This window comes from Mercenaria mercenaria, chromosome 3 (assembly GCF_021730395.1).
Source record: "Mercenaria mercenaria strain notata chromosome 3, MADL_Memer_1, whole genome shotgun sequence".
In the NCBI taxonomy this organism is placed as follows: domain Eukaryota; kingdom Metazoa; phylum Mollusca; class Bivalvia; order Venerida; family Veneridae; genus Mercenaria; species Mercenaria mercenaria.
Genome location: NC_069363.1, coordinates 77,225,119 through 77,245,461, shown reverse-complemented (window position 1 = coordinate 77,245,461; position 20,343 = coordinate 77,225,119). Strand labels below are relative to the sequence as shown.

Below are 20,343 nucleotides of genomic sequence, written 5' to 3'. Positions count from 1 at the left end.
AATTTCACTCTGTCTCTTGTTATTACATAACAGATTTTATTCAAACCCACATCATTGTCCCCAACAAACAGCATATTCATTACTCCAATGGTAGTTTTATTTTTCTCACATATATGCCTTATTTCACTTTCCAGCAATGGAATAAATGAGCATGCTGTCTCCTGACAGCTCTTTGTTTTAAGGATATTGTAAAATCATTAGTATTCATAGGGGATTAGAGTCACTGACTTCAAATCTCTTGCTCCTCACTGATGTTGGTTGGAGCCTCATTCGGGGCATTGAATTCTGACTGAGGAAGCTTAGATACAGCTGGTATACAGAATGACAGTGGTTCTACCCAGTGCCCGTCTGTTACAAAATAAGGTAATGGATGGGCACCTTGGGTCTTCATCCTAGCTGGAATTTTAAGTTGCCATATGACCTAAAATTGTGTCGGTGTAATGTTAAACCCATGCATCTAAATAAATAAATAAATGATCTATAATTGTGTTGGTGCGACTTAAACCAAGAAAAAAAAAAATTGCAGGTGATTGATTTTCGTGGAATACATGGTTGCCAGAACACAAGAAATTAAAACTCAACAAACAGATAAAATTGTTGTTGACATTCTGTCTTGGAAAGATGAAATCCACGAAGTAATGTATGCACAAAATAGACATTTCTGTCAAAACCACAAAATTTCATGTGCACAAAATGAAATGATTTCACAGTTATCTGCTGGGACACATAATTAAGCCATGCCATGAGAAAACCAACATAGTGGGTTTGCGACCAGCATGGATCCAGACCAGCCTGCGCATCCGCGCAGTCTGGTCAGGATCCATGCTGTTCGCTAACAGTTTCTCCTATTCCAATAGGCTTTAAAAGCGAACAGCATGGATCCTGACCAGACTGCGCGGATGCGCAGGCTGGTCTGGATCCATGCTGGTCGCAAACCCACTATGTTGGTTTTCCCGTGGCACGGCTCAATTAAAGGATACTAACAACAGTCTGAACTTGAATGAATGATGAGTGTATAAATTCATAGACAGAAAAAAACACTTGAATAATAACAACAAAACCACTGATTAAAATTAAATATAAATAAATAATACAATCACATAAATTACAAAAGAAGTAACCCTTTGTTTAAACAACACTTTTCCCCCTTACATAAATTATGCACTTGTATATATTCGTTGTTTATTGTTTTTTCGTCATTGATATTTTGTTTTGGACTTCCCTAACTGTTCAGTGGATAGGAAATTTCAATCTGTTTCTTTCGAGACAGACACGTCACTTCTTAACCATAATGTATGTGTTTCATTTGAGACACTATGTTGCCACTTTGTTTTTAACAGTATTTCAAGACCTTTTAGCATTTTTATGTTAGAAGCTATAAACTCTCATTCCTCTGTTAGATGTTTATGTATAACAATGTCTATTTTGCTATTCTTATAGCTGAATATAGGCTGTTTCCCCAAGCCGAAAATAACGTATTTTCTCTTGAAATTGTTCTTATAATTTTTCCCTAAAGAAGATCCCTTGGGATACATGTAATATGCGTAGTAAATAATTTTATGAAAGTAGGCATTTATGTATTTTTCAACTCCAGTTACCCCCACATTGGTTCAAATTTACAACTTGAGCAACTGTTATCAATGTCATGCTTTCTGTGTTTACATTTCATCATATGTCCAAGTTCAAAAGTACATTGGCCTCAGCTCATGCAAATTGGCGCTGTGCTTATTGAAAATCTAATATCTAGTTTCAAAGTTTGGATTGTCCTCTTTTGTGTATTTCTAGAGCAATATCTTCCCTACAGGAAGCTGCAGGTTGTTTTAAAAAAATCCACACACAAAAAAATCAGTGCTTGTACATCTTTTCTGTTAGAGACAATATGTACACTCCTTGCTAATATATTGCATACGTTTCTGTGAAAGAGACACTGATACTGCTTGCATGCTTACAAGTGTATTTAGCACATTTTCTTCCTTAGAGACACAACAACTGTGTTGCACCAGCTACATGTGCTCAAGGTACACTAACACATTTTGTTTGTTAGAGACACTACACTGCCTGTATTAGCTATGAAACTGCCTGTATTAACTATGAAATCACTATTGTCTAGATTAAAGTCACTGTTTTATAGATGAAATCACTGTTTTAGAGAAAATACTGTTTTAGAGAAAGTTAGCTTGCCACATGAAAATGCTATACTTGTAAATTTATTCACACATTCCTTTTTTCAGGCTTTTTCAGGCTTCCATGCCTGTGAATAATTATAATTGTAGTAGGAGACACTACACTAGCGTTAAATGCCTGTGAATTTTGCATGTTTTTTTCAGTAACAAACACTACACTGATGTTTTCTTGCTGCCTCTTCTTTTTCTGTTTGTGACACTGAGAATGAATTTATATTTTCACTGTTTGAGCTGCTTCAGATCCATTCTTACAGACTGATTTCAATGGTTCTTTTTTTTTATTTAAGACTACTGTAAAATCATTAAATTTCGTGGGCATGAAATTTTGTGGTTTTGGTCAAAATGGCAATTTCGTGGGGATATGAATTCGTGGATTTCAACCTTCTAACATGAAGTGAATGGGATTTTTTTTGTTCGTTGGGATTAAATTTCGTGGATTGACTTGACCACTAAATCCACGAAAATTAGTTCCCCACGAATATTAATGATTTCACAGTATTCTCTGCAATTATGTTTCAAAATTTGTCATGCTTTTTCTTTCTCTGCTAAAACACTACACAGTCACTGCAGTAAAGAAAACTTTCATATTGTTTCTGTGACAGAGGCTGCACCTTATTAACACTGCCTCTAAGTAATTGAGAATAACATACAGATGTATTCTCTGTTGAAGACAAATGAATCACTTGCCTTCCTTTGGGAATAACTAGCATAGTCTCTGGTAAAAGATGCTACACAACTGTACCATGTGTAAGAGCAATTTGCATAATTATGTTCATTATTGAAATTTACATGTCCTGCTTTTGCATATTTTGCTGTCAGTTTTTTTTCCAAAAAAAAACCCCCATGTTTCCTTGTAGGCTACAATGCAGTCACTTGCATATTGTCCATGTTTTCCATCAGTAACCTCTTGAGGCTTGCTTCATCACTGCTGGTGATATTAATATCTTTAAGTGCCACATGCCGAGTTTGAGAATGCGTTTCTGTTTCCTGAATTTTTTCATCACATTCTAAATTGAAATGAACCCTGTTATTTGAGCTATTTGTTTTACTTTTTTGCACAAGTTTTTCACCTGACTTATCTCTGCTATCTTTTGTGAGATCGTTTGATTTCGAAGTCATATCTTTGTCTGATTCCTCAATCTCAACAGTAGTATCTTGCATATTATCAGTTTTTATGGCAAAATTAAATTTCTGACAGACGTTGCCAGTGTTTGCAACATTAGCATCAGCAGTAATTTTAGTTACTTGACCATTTTCATATATTTCAACATCTGGTTTTAATTCCGTATTTATCATTTCTGTTTCATCGAAAGACCTTGGTTCGTCGTTGTCATTACTGGAATCTTTCGATAAAGTCCTAGAAGTGTATTGCGAATACCTAAACCGTCTATATATCGACGTAAATCCATTCAGTTTGATATCAGCATCACAAATGTCTTCAACTCTGTCAGCTCTAAAACTTTTGCTTTTCTTTGAATTTTTTCGCTTGTCCATTTTTGTAAACTTGTCACTCAGATTTCCGTAGATTTGACTATGAGGTAAAACTGAGTGAAAGTAGCGCAAGTAATCCAGCTCTTTCTGCTCGGCAGCAAACTTTTGCTGGCGATGACGAATAAACGTGACGATTGCTATTATTATCATGGCAAAGCTGGCAAATGACAAGAAATAAATGTTGTTTCCTGTAAAAAGCGTCGACTCGAAGACATTTTTGAAAGTGTTTGCAGTCTGAAAGAAAACAAAATTCATGCATTAAATTGAATACAGACATAAAGGCTTTATCTGCTGAAGAAAAATGGAAAATAGATTCTCGAATATAAATCTTGAAGCTCATTTATTTAAGACCCACAACTTTCTAAACGAGGGATAATTGATTTTTCTCTGTTAGAAACTGAGAGAAGTTATGAAGTTCTCAACATGCAGCTATTAAGTTTTAAAAGTCAAATAGTCAAAAAGTTTTGCTGTTGGATGAGAATTTTGCAAATACTTTTCATTTATTTAAGCTGGGCAGGTTAACATTTAGTAAAAATACACTTGCTTGTAAACAAAGATAATAAAGCCCATAACGTTCTTAAAATTCAAAATAATTATTAAGTCAGAATTAATCAGTTAGGTCTGTTTAATTGTTTCGTCTTACTAGGAAGCTATTCAAGATGCATGTTAAGGGTTGATGGTACAACACAGTCAGATGATCAGCCAACAGGGGCACACATGGGATTTAATCCTGCATCATCAAAGCTAGAAAGTTAGTGTATATTACCGGGTAATTTATTTTAGCTCAGGGTGATGAAAGTTTTGAGCTTATTTAAACCACTCTTATAAGTCTATTTCCTGGAAAAAAAATATAATTGAGAAGACTTGGTTATGACTCCAATGGGACCCCAAGACCCCAGGTTGAGCGGTCAGCACTATTTGCAGCAAGGTAAATTCTTGCATCTGAAATTCTACAAGATTTACAGGGATTGATAAACATGGAACATTGCAGTACCATGTTGATCAGTTAGCTTGAGGCAAGACAGCTTGGTGATTTGTTAGGATGGTTGTCACCTTTAAATGTTATTGTTGCCAGAAATGGTTTTATACCCTGGAGAAATATTCTTTCCTTGGAATTAAGGTGAATAAACTTGAGTGCAAGTACTACATTACATCTAGATAATTTCCAATATTTCCAATACTATTAGAGTATAAGTTACTGTAGTACTTTAAAAGGAAAGACATTGCTTTTAGAAGGAAACATTTTACTTTTATAAATGTGATTTACAGTTGTTTTAGATGATTTGCAGTATTTTTAAAAGGAAACACAGTAATTTTAGAAGGATGATTAACAGACCAATAGATGATTTGCAATACATTTAGAAGGAGTGACAGTGTTTTAAGAAAGGAACAAAATGCTTTTAGAAGGATGATCAACAGTATTTTTGAGGATTTAAACATAGACCTAAAACAAGTTGCATCTGAACCGTTGCAAAGATCACAAGGGTCACTATGAGCTTTCAGTTGTAGCTTCATCCATCTGTCCATCCGATTGTCAGTTGTAACCTTTAGCCTGCTAAATTTCTAAAATGGATGGGTCCATCATTCAATTTGGGCAGTACAGCTTGTTAATCAAAGGGGTTTTCGCTGAAAAATTTACTGACTGAATAGCGAACAGTGCAGACTGATCTTGGTCTGCACTGCATGGCTGCAAAGGCAGAATCTCTTGACGCCAGCAGTCTAAAAATTAAAACACTGTAAAGGGAATGTAACTTTACACAGTGATGATATATGAGCCGTGCCATGGGAAAACCAACATAGTGGCTTTGCGACCAGCATGGATCCAGACCAGCCTGCGCATCCGCGCAGTCTGGTCAGGATCCATGCTGTTCGCAAACAGTTTCTCTAATTATAATAGGCTTTGAAAGCGAAGAGCATGGATCCTGACAGACTGCGCGGATGCGCAGGCTGGTCTGGATCCATGCTGGTCGCAAAGCCACTATGTTGGTTTTCTCATGGCACGGCTCATATGTTGAACCTAAGCACCATTACTCCTATCTTGAATTATTTTAGAATTACCCAGCCTTTTCATCAATAATTTCACTTTTTTTTCACATTCAAGACAATGATTTTAAATCTTTTCTCCATAATAGTGTCTTGAATAAGTTTAGAATCGTCTCTCTTTCACCAAATTTACATTTCAGACAATGGCTTTAAGGGTTCAAAAGGAATTTAATATTACTTGAAGCAGTGATAAACTGCAGTGATAAGAAATGTTGAGCTATGTCTGGTTAACGACATTACAACTTTGAAGGGAATGTGAAGAAATTTCTTGTATTGATGGATGGCTGTGAGAGAAAGTGCAGAATTCTATAAAAAGAAATCTTCTGGAGGTATTGCAAAAATAAACTTATATTTTACAGCAGCAGTATCACACAGATTGGCAAGTGATCACTTTACTTAAAGTCCTGTAGGAAGCATTCTCTCCTGCCCCCTCACCCTGCACCCCCACTTCCAAAAATAAAATGCAAAATATTTATTAAATTTCTTTTACCTTGTTCTTCTCAGTGATGTTTTGTAGTATCCATACCCCACCCCCTGGTCCACCCCTTATGACCCTCACCTCTGACTCATGGTAATATAAAAGTTTATTTGGTCTTACATTGTCCACAAGTAACATATCAAAGTATACTCAACACGGTGGAAAGTCAACACGGTGGGAAGTCAACACGGTGGAAAGTCAACACAGCGGGAAGTCAACACAGAGTGGGTAGTCCACATGGTGGCTATTATGTCGAGCTACGGAGTACCTATGTAACATTATGACCATACAGTGACAGGATGTGAGGGCGCAAATGTTCTGTGAACACTCATTTGTTCGGACTGCTCGATCCTGTTTTAACTATTCCATAAATATCAAAACACATGAAACTTTAACCAGATATTTAAAATGACACTTTTAACACACATATTGAGGAGTGTAGTCATTGTTTAATTAATTGATGAAAAGCTTAATTTTATTTATTGGTTGATGATATAGAGAGATTTAGATGAATTAATAAAATTGAAGCAATATAACAGAGGATATTTGAATGAATTTCCATACATATTTTAATATATCATTCTTTGCTTAATTGTTACAAGCGACTGTCCATTATCATTAGCCTTTAGCCTGCTATCGGCAAGTTATTCTGCATGCACATGCAGGCTGATCTTGGTCTGCACTGTTCGCCATTCAGTGTGTAAATTTTCAGTGAACACCCCATTGAATAGTTAGTGGAATTTCCCAAATTGAATGATGGACCAGTCCATTTTAGAAATTATTTAGTAGGGTAAAATTTAAAAAGATTCTGTAAGAAAACCCCTTAATGCGGGCTTATGTGTTATTTCTTGTAGAGGAGACCGAAAGAAATCTGCATCATAAAACAAAAACTTTGGTATGATTGCCGTTCTGTCCCCATCACATTTTCTTGCTTTAAACTTATTGAACGGAAATGAAACAATGAATAAAAACAAACAGGCACAAAAGTCATATCATTGCCATTTAGGTGTCAGGCATAGACCATAACCCACAGGAGGCATTTGTCACGTAATATATTATATTATAGTAGTGACAACTGTTTTATATATTTAACACAAGACAATGTATTCTTGGAATGAAATAATTATATAGGTTATTAGATTTGTAACAAGACATATGCATGATTTCTTCAGCGGAAATATTGCAACTTTTTGAGCAACACATTGAATGACATCACAATAATTCTATGACACACTTTAAAATGGCACGCAATAAGCTCTTTGACACGCATTAAATGACATCACAAAAACTAAGACAGACATTAAAATGACATCACAATAATTCTACGACACACTTTAAAATGGCACGCAATAGCTCTATGACACACATTAAATTGATGTCATAAAAAGTCACACACCAGATATGAAATGGAAAAACATTTTTAGCTTGACTATTCGAACTGTATTTAGGTGCAAAATTTAGGAACTTCCATTTTTTTCTTGAATTTATTTGATTGAACAGAAGTTACATGAAAACAAACTTATTTTCTTGACTGATAATTCTGGTGATGTTTATAATATTATAGATGTTTTGTTTTAGAGTTTTTTTTGTAAAAAATATTGGTTTCATAGTTACTGTGGTTTTATTGTAAAAATAGGGGATCCGTCATAAAAATAGAGGTTTCTTTATAAAACTAGAGGTTTAATTTTAATTTTAGAAAAAGAAATAGAAGTTTTATTGTTAAAACAGAGTTTTTTTTGTTCAAATAAGAGGTTGTATCATTAAAAATGGAGGGTTTTTTGGTGTAAAAATAGAGGTTTCATTGTAGAAAAATAGGTTTACTCGTAAGAATAGAGGTTTCGTTGTAGAAAAATAGGTTTTATCTTAAAAATAGAGGTTTCATTGTAGAAAAATAGGTTTACTCATAAAAATAGAGGTTTCATTGTAAAAAAATAGGTTTTATATCTTAAAAACAGAGGTTTCATTGTAGAAAAATAGGTTTACTCATAAAAATAGAGGTTTCATTGTAGAAAAATAGGTTTTATCTTAAAAATAGAGGTTTCATTGTAGAAAAATAGGTTTTATCTTAAAAATAGGGGTTTCATTACCCAAATAGAGGTTTAGTTTTGTAAAAATAGAGGTTTCAGATTTCAAATACGTTTCAAACTGATAAAAATAATATTCTTAAAATGAAAAAAATTAATTACCGTATTTTCCCGAATTAAGGCCCCCCCTCTAATTAACGCCCCCCCCACCCGTTTTGGAGGGGAAAAAAAGTCAACAAGAACGGAAAAAAAATCACCTACCTCATTTTTATAAGTCCACATAATAAGTAATTTACAGTAAGTATCCAATGTATTAAGAATTAAACACACTTTTAAACAGTACATGTACCGTAAATCCAAAACGTTTATACTAAGTACGGTATGTATCCAATCATCAAATAGATAATTAAACGGTAAATCCATTTTTGATTTGTTTTTGCACCACCCGCGCACAAGCTTCCTGTCGACTTTAAACAAATTTGCGGCAAAGTGTTAACCTTTTCTTCGGCAGTTTTAACTTTTAATTTAAAAGCCGGCACATAAGCAGCGTGTCAAACCACTGACATTGTGTATTGCTACCCGCATGTACTAAGGAAAATATTATCGGAGTACACAGCTGTTTGGGTATGATGACGTAATGTGTAATGTGTAATGTCGCGAGCGTGTCACGGAATACATGAGGTACCGTATTTAAATGCATAACTTTAAGACACACTGCATTAAATTGGATGCCAAATAATTACGTTTTGGGGGAATTAAACAACACAGAAACACTTTACAGTTGGTTTGAACGATGTTTTTAAGTTTTGTAAAAATTTTAATTTTTCATTTTTTTACCTCAAATGAACGCCCCCTCTTTGGAAAATGTAACGCCCCCGGGGGCGTTTATTCGGGAAAATACGGTAGATGAATTTTTAGTTCGACTTTTCCTAGAAAATGTAGAGCTATTGCACTCACCCCAGCATTGGCATCGCCGTTGGTTAAAGTTTTTGATAAAGTCTGTTACTGTAAGTACTATTTACTAGAAACTTAAAAATACTTACTTACTATCAAAGTCTACACCAGGAGAATCAATCCCCATAACTCTGATTGAATTTTGACAGAGTTATGCCCCTTTTTATCTTAGAATATTTTGGTTAAAGTTTTATATAACGTCCAATATCTCTGTTACTGTCAAAGCTATTGACTTGAAACTTAAAATAGTTATTTGCTATCAAAAGCTACACCATAAAAAAAAATCCCTATAACTCTGATTAGAATTTTGACAGATTTATGCCCCTTTTTACTGGCTAAACTCTTATTCAGAGTCTGCAAGCACTGAGAAAAGTCGAGTGTGCTGTCTTATGGACAGCTCTTGTTATGATTTTTTTTCAAGATAAACTTTAAGAAACTGCTTACCTCAAGGTTGTTTTTGTCGTTTAGCACAAGTTTTTCTTGTTCAGTTGTGCTCGTAATATTATCCGACATGTTTTTGTGACTTTGATCATGTACATCCATTTGTCTATCTGAATCTTTGTGCATTTTCATCAGATTTTTTTTCTCTCCACTATTATTTTATGCTACAAAACATTTAAATAGTTTAGTAGTTTAGTACATATATGTAGATTCTTTTTTTTCTAGATCCAGTTTGTCATGGGATGGTTTAAAACTCTATTTCCAGTATACTCCCCACTTGATGTTACATTATCATATCAGTAAAAGTTTTACTTTGAGTGATGTGACAGAGTCACTTAAAATTCCCCATGGTAACTTGTGATCCTTTTTCATTAAAAGCAACTTCAAAACGTTTGTTTTTGTTTGTGGAATTTTGCTTCACCTCTTCCTGCCTTTTTGTCTTTCAGCCTTTTTTTCTGGAACAGCTTGTTCTTCTCCCTTGTATTATTGTCCTAATTAATAATTGATACTTTCCACGGTCTTCTGGCTGCTCGAATGACAGCCTCTGATGTTGTATTAATAATACATAACATATTCTGCCGAGGGTTGGCTTAATAACACATGATACTTTTCCATATTCTTTATTGCCATAGGGGTATTGGCTGTCATAAAAACTGTTAATTGACTGCTCTTGTCTTTTGGGACAATAAAGTGTACCCCCTCGTGTTTCTGTAATCACATATTAAGAGAATGAACTCTGCTGAGAGCCGGTAACCGACAGTTATTGATATGCTTCACAAGAGTCAGCGGAATTAGACTAAGGCCGGTTACCAGTATATTTATGACATATATGATAGAGCTTTTATAAATTTCTAAAGCTACAAACTCTTTATAACAGCAGTTTTTAGATATATGTGCATTTAACATGCAGTAGTTTGAAAATACTTTGTACATTTGGTAAAAAGTTACTCATCTGCATTTTACTCGTAATCAGTCTAATTATTGACTTCTTGACAAGGAAAATTTTAATTTCTAAAATATTCATTCAGTGAAATTGATTTCATTTAACGGTCCAGGAAGCTTCCCTTGTTGTTTATTTAATTATTGAAACAATTTAATCTAGAGGTATTTCTAACTGAATGATGGTTATTTGTATTTACTTTGTGTGTATGTACACATTGAACAGGAAGTACAAGGCTTTCATAAATGGGCCAGATAATTTCAATGAATTTTAGAAATTGTTACCGCGTTAATTTGTGGCTCTTGTTTGGAACTTTAGCTTTTAGCACTAAAGAGGGAAAATTTGTTGCCAGATAATCCTTACAATATAATTTTTAAAATAATTTTCATAAAAATTTGTGGTAACTAAAAATAAAGGCAGTTTGTTTGTTTTGATACCAATAAGTAATCTAAAATGAGAAATACATGGTAAATAATTACTACAAAATGACTGGATCCATCAGGTTTTCTAGCAAGAGTTTATATAATAAATGATGCCTGCCTGCTTAGCTCAATAGGGAGAGCGCAGATCTACGGATCTCGGGGTCGTGAGTTCGAGCCCTGGGCGAGGCGTATGTTTTCTGTGACGATTTGATAAAAGACATTTTGTCTGAAATCATTCATCCTCTGATTCATTTAGGGAAGTTGGCAGTTACTTGTGGAGAACAGGTTTGTACTGGTACAGAATCCAGGAACACTGGTTTAAGGTTAACTGCCCGCCGTTACATAACTGAAATACTGTTGAAAAACGGCGTTAAACCCAAAACGGACAAACAAAATATTATAAATGATTTACTCTCCACCTTTGTTTAAGAAGTTGTTGATTTGTCCTTCAACTTTGCTTTATGTGAGGAAGTTGCCTAATGATTTAATAATCCAGACAGTGCACCTTTGTTTTATTTGAGGAAGTTGTCCACCTTTGCATTATGTTAGAAAGTAGATGGTTTGTCCTCCATCTTTGTTTCATGTGAGGAAGAATATGATCTGCCTTCACCTAAAAGTTGTTTTACTGGAGGAAGTAGATGGTTAGTCCTCCACCTTTGTTTTATGTGAGGAAGTAGATGGTTTGTCCTCCACCTTTGTTTTATGTGAGGAAGTAGATGGTTTGTCCTCCAACTTTGTTTTAAGTGAGGAAGTTGTTGATTTGTTCTCTACCACTGTTTTATTAGCTCACCTGAGCACAAAGTGCTCAGGGTGAGGTATTGTGATCGCTCACCGTCCGGCGTCCGTCCGTCCGTCCGTCCGTCCGTCCGTCTGTCCGTCCGTCCGTCGTCCGTCCACACTTTCCTTTAAACAACATCTCCTCCTAAACCAACAGGCCAATTTTGATGAAACTTCACAGGGATGTTCCTTGGATGGCCCCCTTTCAAAATTGTTCAAAGAATTGAATTCTATGCAGAACACTGGTTGCCATGGCAACCGAAAGGAAAAACTTTAAAAATCTTCTTCTCAAAAACCAGAAGACCTAGAGCTTAGATATTTGGTGTGAAGCATTGCCTAGTGGACCTCTACCAAGTTTGTTCAAATCATGACCCCGGGGTCAAAATTGACCCCGCCCCAGGGGTCACTTGATTTTACATAAGAAAATCTTAAAAAATCTTCTTCTCAAAAACCAGAAGCCTTAGAGCTTAGATATTTGACATGTAGCATTGCCTAGTGGACCTCTACTAAAATTGTTCAAATCATGACCCCGGGGTCAAAATTGACTCTGCCCCAGGGTGCACTTGATTTTACATAGGAAAATCTTCAAAAAATTTCTAAAAATAAACCAGAAGGCCTAAAGCTTAGATATTTCACATGTAGCATTGCCTAGTGGACCTCTACAAAATTTGTTCAAATCATGGCCCCCGGGGTCAAAATTGACCCCGCCCCAGGGGTCACTTGATTTTACATAAGAAAATATTTAAAAAATCTTCTTCTCAAAAACCAGAAGCCCTAGAGCTTAGATATTTGACATGTAGCATTGCCTAGTTGACCTCTACTAAAGTTGTTCAAATTATGACCCGGGGTCAAAATTGACCCCGCCCTAGGGGTCACTTGACTTTACAACGGAAAATCTTCAAAAGTTTTCTAAAAACAAACCAGAAGGCCTAGAGCTTAGATATTTCACATGTAGCATTACCTAGTGGACCTCTACAAAATTTGTTCATATCATGACCCCCTGGTCAAAATTGACCCCGCCCCAGAGGTCACTTGATTTTACATAGGAAAATCTTCAAAAATTTTCTAAAACTAAACTAGAAGGCGTAGAGACTAGATATTTGACATGTAGCATTGCCTAGTGGACCTCTACAAAATTTGTTCAAACCTTGTCCCCCGGGGTCAAAATTGACTCCGCCCTAGGGGTCACTTTATTTTACATAGGAAAATCTTAAAAAAAAATTCTAAAAATAAACCAGAAGGCCTAGATCTTAGATATTTGACATGTAGCATTGCCTATTAGACTTTTACAAAGTTTATTCAAATCATGCCCCCTGGGGTCAAATTGACCCTGCCCCATGGGGTTACTTGATTGTACATAGAAAAATCTTCAAAATTTTCTAAAAATAAACCAGAAGAGCTTAGATATTTGACATGTAGCATTGCCTAGTGGACCTCTACAAAAAGTTTTCAAATCTTGTTTTTAAAGTTACTTAAAGAAAATTTCAACTATATTTTCTCATAATTCTTTTGATTGATTTCTATTATGATCTTTTGACCTTGAAGACTTGTCCTTAAGTGCAATGATAACAGGTGAGCGATATAGGGCCATCATGGCCCTCTTGTTTGAGGAAGTTGATGGTTTGTCCTCTACCACTGTTTAATGTGAGGAAGTTGATGGTTTGTCCTCCACCTTTGTTTCATGTGAGGAAGATGATGATTTGCCTTTCACCTTTGTTTTATTGCATGGAATCTTGGAATTGAAACTCTTGGTTGAGTAGCTGACGACAGCTGTTATATAAAAAAAATACGGTTATAAAATGGCATCTGAATGGGTTATCAAACAAACTTTCAGTGCTGAATATTTCAGCTGTATAAGAATTTAAACACATTAAAATTTTAAGCATCACTGAAGGTTTTGTAAAGGAATTGTTCCTGGTAAAGGAGTTCCTTTAGATAAATCAATCACATAAAACATATGAGCCGCTCCATGAGAAAACCAACATGGTGGCTTTGCGACCAGCATGGATCCAGACCAGCCTGCACATCTGCGCAGTCTGGTCAGGATCCATGCTGTTCGCTTTCAAAGCCTATTGCAATTAGAGAAACCGTTAGCGAACAGCATGGATCCTGACCAGACTGCGCCAATGCGCAGGCTGGTCTGGATCCATGCTGGTCGCAAATGCACTGTGTTGGTTTTCTCATGGTGCGTCTCATGTCATAAATAATTTCTGTCTGATTATACGAGGTGTTTAATAACAGTTAATTCTGTTAATTGATTCTGAGATACGATCCGTATTACAGGTAGGAATAGGTTCACATTAGTTATAATAATGGTGTCCTGAGAATGTCCCCTCCTACACTTCCCCTCCAGGGTCGGCAGATTGGAATTCTGTTGAAGGCTCATAATGCCTTTGTTTTTTTAAATGTGGCTGCCACATTTTTTGTTCTGCACATCAGATACATTAATTTCTTGTTAAATCCTATTTCTGATAATTACTTTCTTAATTTTTTGTCAAAGGTTTGAATATTGCTGAATATACTTGAATGTTTTATTGAATCTGTTGTTTTTTATAACCTCCCTTTATTGCTCTAACTATAACAGTTTCATGTGCAGTAATAAAAGTAGTGCTTTTCTAAACATGTAAGTATGCATAACATCTATTTGGAAACCTGTTATATTATATTTTATTGGATTTATGGATGTTTTAATTAAGGCAGGAACTGTATTTTTATTGGAAAGTGAGTTACAATTGAAAGTGGGCTGGTCTTTTCCGCTTTTTCTATTTAGATGTTGAAAAGATCGATATCCAGATATTTACTTTGATATTTTGATATTCATGGAAAGCATTCCACTTTTTTTTGTAGCAAGCTACAGTAAAAAATGTTAATACAAGAATTGAGTGTACAGGTTTAAACCTTATTGACCTCTTGCAAATCATCCAAGAATCACTAATGCAGCTCGTGTAATTGCAAGAAGTCCAAATATGGTTTATATCTGTATAAATGTAAAAAGTAGCATTAAATTCTTAAAGGTGCATAATGCTGAAAATTTTATCTTAAAAACAGATGAAACAGCTTTCCAAATAGATGTTATGTGTACTTACATGGTTAGAAAAGCACTACTTTTAATATTGCACATGAACTGTTATAGTTAGAGCCATAAAGGGAGGTAATAAAAAACAAAATAGATTCAATAAAAACATTCTAGTATATTTAGCAATATTCAAACCTTTGACAAAATGTAAATGAAAGTAATTATCAGAAATAGGATTTAACAAGAAATTAATGTATTTTGTGTTTATAATGGAAAATGTGGCAGCCACATTTTAAACATTCAAAGGCATTAGAATGCAGGAAACTAGAAAAATTGTGGTGTTATTTGAAGGTCAACAGTTAAAGCAGCTGCATATAAACAGGGGGGAAAAAAGAAAAGAACAGATTATGCTTTGTTTTAATAATATTATGTCAGTAGTGCTCCAATATTTCTCAGTATCAGGTTAGAACCTGTACTTTTGTAACAGATTTTACTCCTTGGTCTACTTTGTGGTATGTAATAATTAATCTAATTTTCTACACAAGGTAACCAATAATTAAGATGTGTGAAACTTGCCCCTGAGACTGAATGAACTTAAATAAACGGCCAGTTCACAACTTTTAATTGTGCCTACCATCTCAGTGGTGCTGTTACAAATGTAGATATTGGTTATTTTTGGAGGCAGAAGTGTGCCATACATCTGCATTGTCCATTTAAGAGAGATTGACGAACTTGTGTTATAAGTAATGTATGTGGAAGACCCATTATGTTTGCTTTTACGTTTAAGTCTTTAAGCGAATTTCTCATGTTTATGGTAAAGAGGCAAATCATTATAAAAATACTGCATTAGGAGAACTTTTGAAATGATGACTGTGAAATACAAGCATAAAAAAGATATGAAATTCTAATAAAAACATTGTCAAAGTGTGAAATCTCCTAAATTGCATGACAACCAAGGAGATTTGTTTTGTATCACTATGGAGACTCTTTCTTTGTAATTTACTGATACAGTGTCTAGTAGGTGTTTTTATGAGAAGACACCAGAAATGCTGAAGAAAAAAGATAAAAAAAGTACGATGGTACTGTGCCTTTAAAGTTTAATTGAGAAAACTGTTTAGCAAGTTATATAGGTTGAGCAAGTTGTGTAACATGTTGTGTTGAGCAAGTTATCTTACATGTTGTGTTGAGCAAGTTGTGTTAAATGCTCTGTTGAGCAAGTTATCTTACAATCATGCTGTGTTGAGCAAGTTTTCTTACATGCTGTGTTGAGTAAGTTATCTTACATGTTGTGTTGAGCAAGTTGTGTTAAATGCTGTGTTGAGCAAGTTATCTTACATGTTGTGTTGAGCAAGTTGTGTTACATGTTGTGTTGAGCAAGTTGTGTTAAATGCTGTGTTGAGCAAGTTACTTACATGTTGTGTTGAGCAAGTTGTGTTAAATGCTGTGTTGAGCAAGTTGTGTTACATGTTGTGTTGAGCAAGTTGTGTTAAATGCTGTGTTGAGCAAGTTATCTTACATGTTGTGTTGAGCAAGTTGTGTTAAATGCTGTGTTGAGCAAGTTATCTTACATGTTGTGTTGAGCAAGTTCTCTTACATGTTGTGTTGAGCAAGTTGTCTTACATGTTGTGTTGAGCAAGTTCTCTTACATGTTGTGTTGAGCAAGTTATCTTACATGTTGTGTTGAGCAAGTTGTGTTAAATGCTGTGTTGAGCAAGTTATCTTACAATCATGCTGTGTTGAACAAGTTTTCTTACATGCTGTGTTGAGTAAGTTATCTTAAATGCTGTGTTGAGCAAGTTGTCTTATATGCTGTGTTGAGCAAGTTGTCTTACATGCTGTGTTGAGCAAGTTGTGTTAAATGCTGTGTTGAGGAAGTTATCTTACGATCATGCTGTGTTTAGCAAGTTCTCTTACATGCTGTGTTGAGCAAGTTGTGTTACATGTTGTGTTGAGAAAGTTCTCTTACATTCTGTTGTTCTAATGTGTTGAGTAAAATTGGGTTACATGCAAGTGTTAAGTAAACTGTGTTACATGCATTTGTTGAGTAAATTGGGTTACATTTCATGATTGTGTAGAGCAAGTTGTGTTACATTCGGTGTGGTCTAGGTGTGTTACATGCTGTTTAATTTGAGCAAGTTCTCTTACATGCTTTGTTGAGCAAGTTCTTTTACATTCTGTTGTTCTGTGTGTTGAGTAAAATTGTGTTACATGTATGTGTTAAATAAACTGTGTTACATGCATTTGTTGAGTAAATTGTGTTACATTTCATGATTGTGTATAGCAAGTTCTTTTACATTCTGTTGTTCTGTGTGTTGAGTAAAATTGTGTTACATGTATGTGTTAAATAAACTGTGTTACATGCATTTGTTGAGTAAATTGTGTTACATTTCATGATTGTGTAGAGCAAGTTGTGTTACATTCTGTTGTTCTACATGTTGAGTAAATGTATTACATGCATTTGTTGAGTAAATTGTGTTACATTTCATGTAGAGCAAGTTGTGTTACATGCGGTGTGGTCTAGGTGTGTTACATGCTGTGTTGAGCAAGTTCTCTTACATGCTGTGTTGAGCAAGTTCTCTTACATTCTGTTGTTCTATGTGTTGAGTAAAATTGTGTTACATGCAAGTGTTAAGTAAACTGTGTTACATGCATTTGTTGAGTAAATTGTGTTACATTTCATGATTGTGTAGAGCAAGTTGTGTTACATGCGGTGTGGTCTAGGTGTGTTACATGCTGTTTAATTTGAGCAAGTTTTGTTACATGCTATGTTGAGCAGTTGTTTTTTTTTATATTCAAGTATTGAGCAAGTTGTGTTTATATACAATGTATTACTGTTTGGTTAAAGTCTAGCTGCACTTACTAATAAACTTTGATAATGTGGCAGTTGACCTAAATACAGTCGACACTGTTTATTTTCCAGTATAGGTAAATCCAATAATTGCTTTACAATAAATCTGTGATGGATTATCTTTGAAAACCCCTGGACTTATTGGACTCAACTGCCACATTATCAAAGCTTATTAGTATGTTGGCAATAGTTTTATGACTTCTGCGATCATTGGCATAGTTAGAAGTAAAATTGCTTAGCCAGTGGTACATTTATTATTAAGTTTTCTCGACAGTTGATAGTATGCTGAGAAAAAACTTGAGAGAGAAAATCCATTTGTAGCAAGGAAGTGTGTTTAGTTTATAGACTCTGTCATAGTCAATTTTCAGGAATATTTTGATGGGTTTTCCTTGAGAAAAAGTACTTACTTCTGAGACTGTGTTCTGTTGTTTTGAGTAAAAATTGTTTATGTTGCTATAGATAGAACTCTCATAGAGTTTAGTGATTTTAGAGTTACATTCTTCAGCTAATCTTTTATATATACATATATATACAGTTGAATATCGTTACCTCGATATCGGTTAGCTCGATACTCCGGTTAGCACGATGTGTTTTAGTCGGTCCTGGTTTTTCCCTATATATTTTAATGTAATTATTTATCATTACCTCTATATGATTAGCTCGATATTTTGTTTAGCTCGATGAGATTTTTCAGTCCCGTCAACTTACCTGTAAATTGATTTTTCACCTGGTTTCGTCGATATCACAGCGTGTCAAAAATATCCATGTTATTTGTAAGGTGTGAAAAGCAACCTATTGTTGTCCGGCGATGTATTAATCATAATCAAGTTAGTTTGTGTGTTTGTTATTTAATCTCTAATCCAATTCAAATGTTAGGAAGTTTGCATTTAATTCCCAGTAATTATTCTTATAAAACAGTGTGCAAGCGGACAACTTTTTTTCCAATATAACAACTAATTTGGATGAAATATTTTTCAGTATCTGCCATTTAGGATTGAGTAACAATATGCGTATTTAACAGGCAAATTTTCGTTATCGAAGCACAGTCAAAATGACTACTCAACTAGGAACATTACAGCTTCATTCAGACTTGTTTATGGAAGAAATAAAAAAGCTAATGTTTACACGTATATTTTGAAAAATTTTAAAGTTAAATGTATGTATGTACTATTTAATTAAGTTGTTTATTTGTCAATAAAATTAAAATCGTATTTATGTTTTATGTTATTTCTTTCCCCTTTCAAACCCTCTGAAAAAAAGCATTGGATTCAGTGACAATATAGACGTCCGACACAAATACAAAGTAGTCCCAGATAGTCAATATCGTTACGTCGAACTTCGGATAAGTCGATGCAATTTTTACAGTCCCTTGAATATCGTGGTAACCGTATTCAACTGTATATATATATATATAATAAATGAGTTTGTCCTTATTGTTTTGGTTTTGTCAGTGAAGGCATTGGCTTCCAGTTCAAGGACTGTTGACAGTTTAGTTTTGTTAAATCATCTATTGAAGTTGATACATTTATGGGTGTTTTTCTGGATGCGGATGCGCAGGCTGGTCTGGATCCATGCTGGTCGCAAAGCCACAATGTTGGTTTTCTCATTGTGTGGCTCATTTAATAATTGAGTTGCTTATTTTTATGCCCCCGAAGGGAGGCATATAGTTTTTGAACCGTCTGTCTGTCGGTCTGTCGGTCTGTCCGCATTTTTCGTGTCCGGTCCATATCTTTGTCATCGATGGATGGATTTTCAAATAACTTGGCATGAATGTGTACCACAGTAAGACGACATGTCTTGCGCAAGACCCAGGACCGTAGCTCAAAGGTCAAGGTCACACTTAGACATTAAAGGTTATTGCATTGATGGGCGTGTCCGGTCCATATCTTTGTCATCGATGGATGGATTTTCAAATAACTTGGCGTGAATGTGTACCACAGTAAGACGACGTGTCGCGCGCAACACCCAGGTCCGTACCACAAAGGTCAAGGTCACACTTAGACATTAAGGGATAGTGCATTGATGGGCGTGTCCGGTCCATATCTTTGTCATCGATGGATGGATTTTCAAATAACTTGGCATGAATGTGTACCACAGTAAGACGACATGTCATGCGCAAGACCCAGGTCCGTAGCTCAAAGGTCAAGGTCACACTTAGATGTTAAAGGTCTTTTTTCATGATAGTGCATTGATGGGCGTGTCCGGTCCATATCTTTGTCATTCATGCATGGATTTTAAAATAACTACGCATAAATGTGTGACACAGTAAGACGACGTGTCGCGCGCAAGACCCAGCTCCGTAGGTCAAAGGTCCTAAACTCGAACATCGGCCATAACTATTCATTTAAAGTGCCATCGGGGGCATGTGTCATCCTATGGAGACAGCTCTTGTTGTGTCTATGGTGACCTCTTGCATACTATTTGCATTCCTTTTTAATGTGACTGTTCATTTTCAAATTAGACACCTTTTACTGCAACTTTCTTACATTATGTCAGTCAATGTGTGTCTGGTTTTGTTCTCTTAAGCTGAACTGTTTCTTTGAGTTCTCATACTGATGACAAAAGTTTCAGACTTTTCATTGGAAGCTGTCATGAGGGCAGTTCAAAAAGCTTCAGCAATCTTTTAAATTTTTATCTTGTTTGATAGTTTTATCACCCATTTTAACAATATTTCAATTTTGAAACAGCAGCTCAGTTGCCTAGTATGGAAGACATATTCTTACTGA

The 20,343-nt window shown here is 35.1% G+C and overlaps 2 protein-coding genes across 8 annotated transcripts in view; one reads left to right on the top strand and one right to left on the bottom strand.

The window, feature by feature from the left end:
- LOC123525669 (epidermal growth factor receptor substrate 15-like 1) overlaps nucleotides 1-20,343 on the top strand; it is a 74,539-nt gene that overhangs the window by 28,134 nt on the left and 26,062 nt on the right. The gene's annotated exons all lie outside the window — the stretch shown is intronic.
- Nucleotides 968-10,186, bottom strand: LOC123524316 (uncharacterized). The gene is made up of 2 exons (XM_045302413.2): nucleotides 9,618-10,186; nucleotides 968-3,908 (listed from the first exon to the last, which is right to left on the bottom strand). The coding sequence occupies exons 1-2, from the start codon at nucleotides 9,744-9,746 to the stop codon at nucleotides 3,042-3,044; spliced, it is 996 nt and encodes a 331-aa protein (XP_045158348.2). The 5' UTR covers nucleotides 9,747-10,186; the 3' UTR covers nucleotides 968-3,041.

Excerpts from the sequence above, each read along its gene's own strand:
- LOC123524316 (XM_045302413.2), bottom strand. The coding sequence starts at position 9,746 with ATGAAAATGCACAAAGATTCAGATAGACAAATGGATGTACATGATCAA. Across the intron at positions 3,909-9,617 it reads ACGACAAAAACAACCTTGAG|ACTGCAAACACTTTCAAAAA; the intron begins GTAAGCAGTTTC and ends GTTTTCTTTCAG.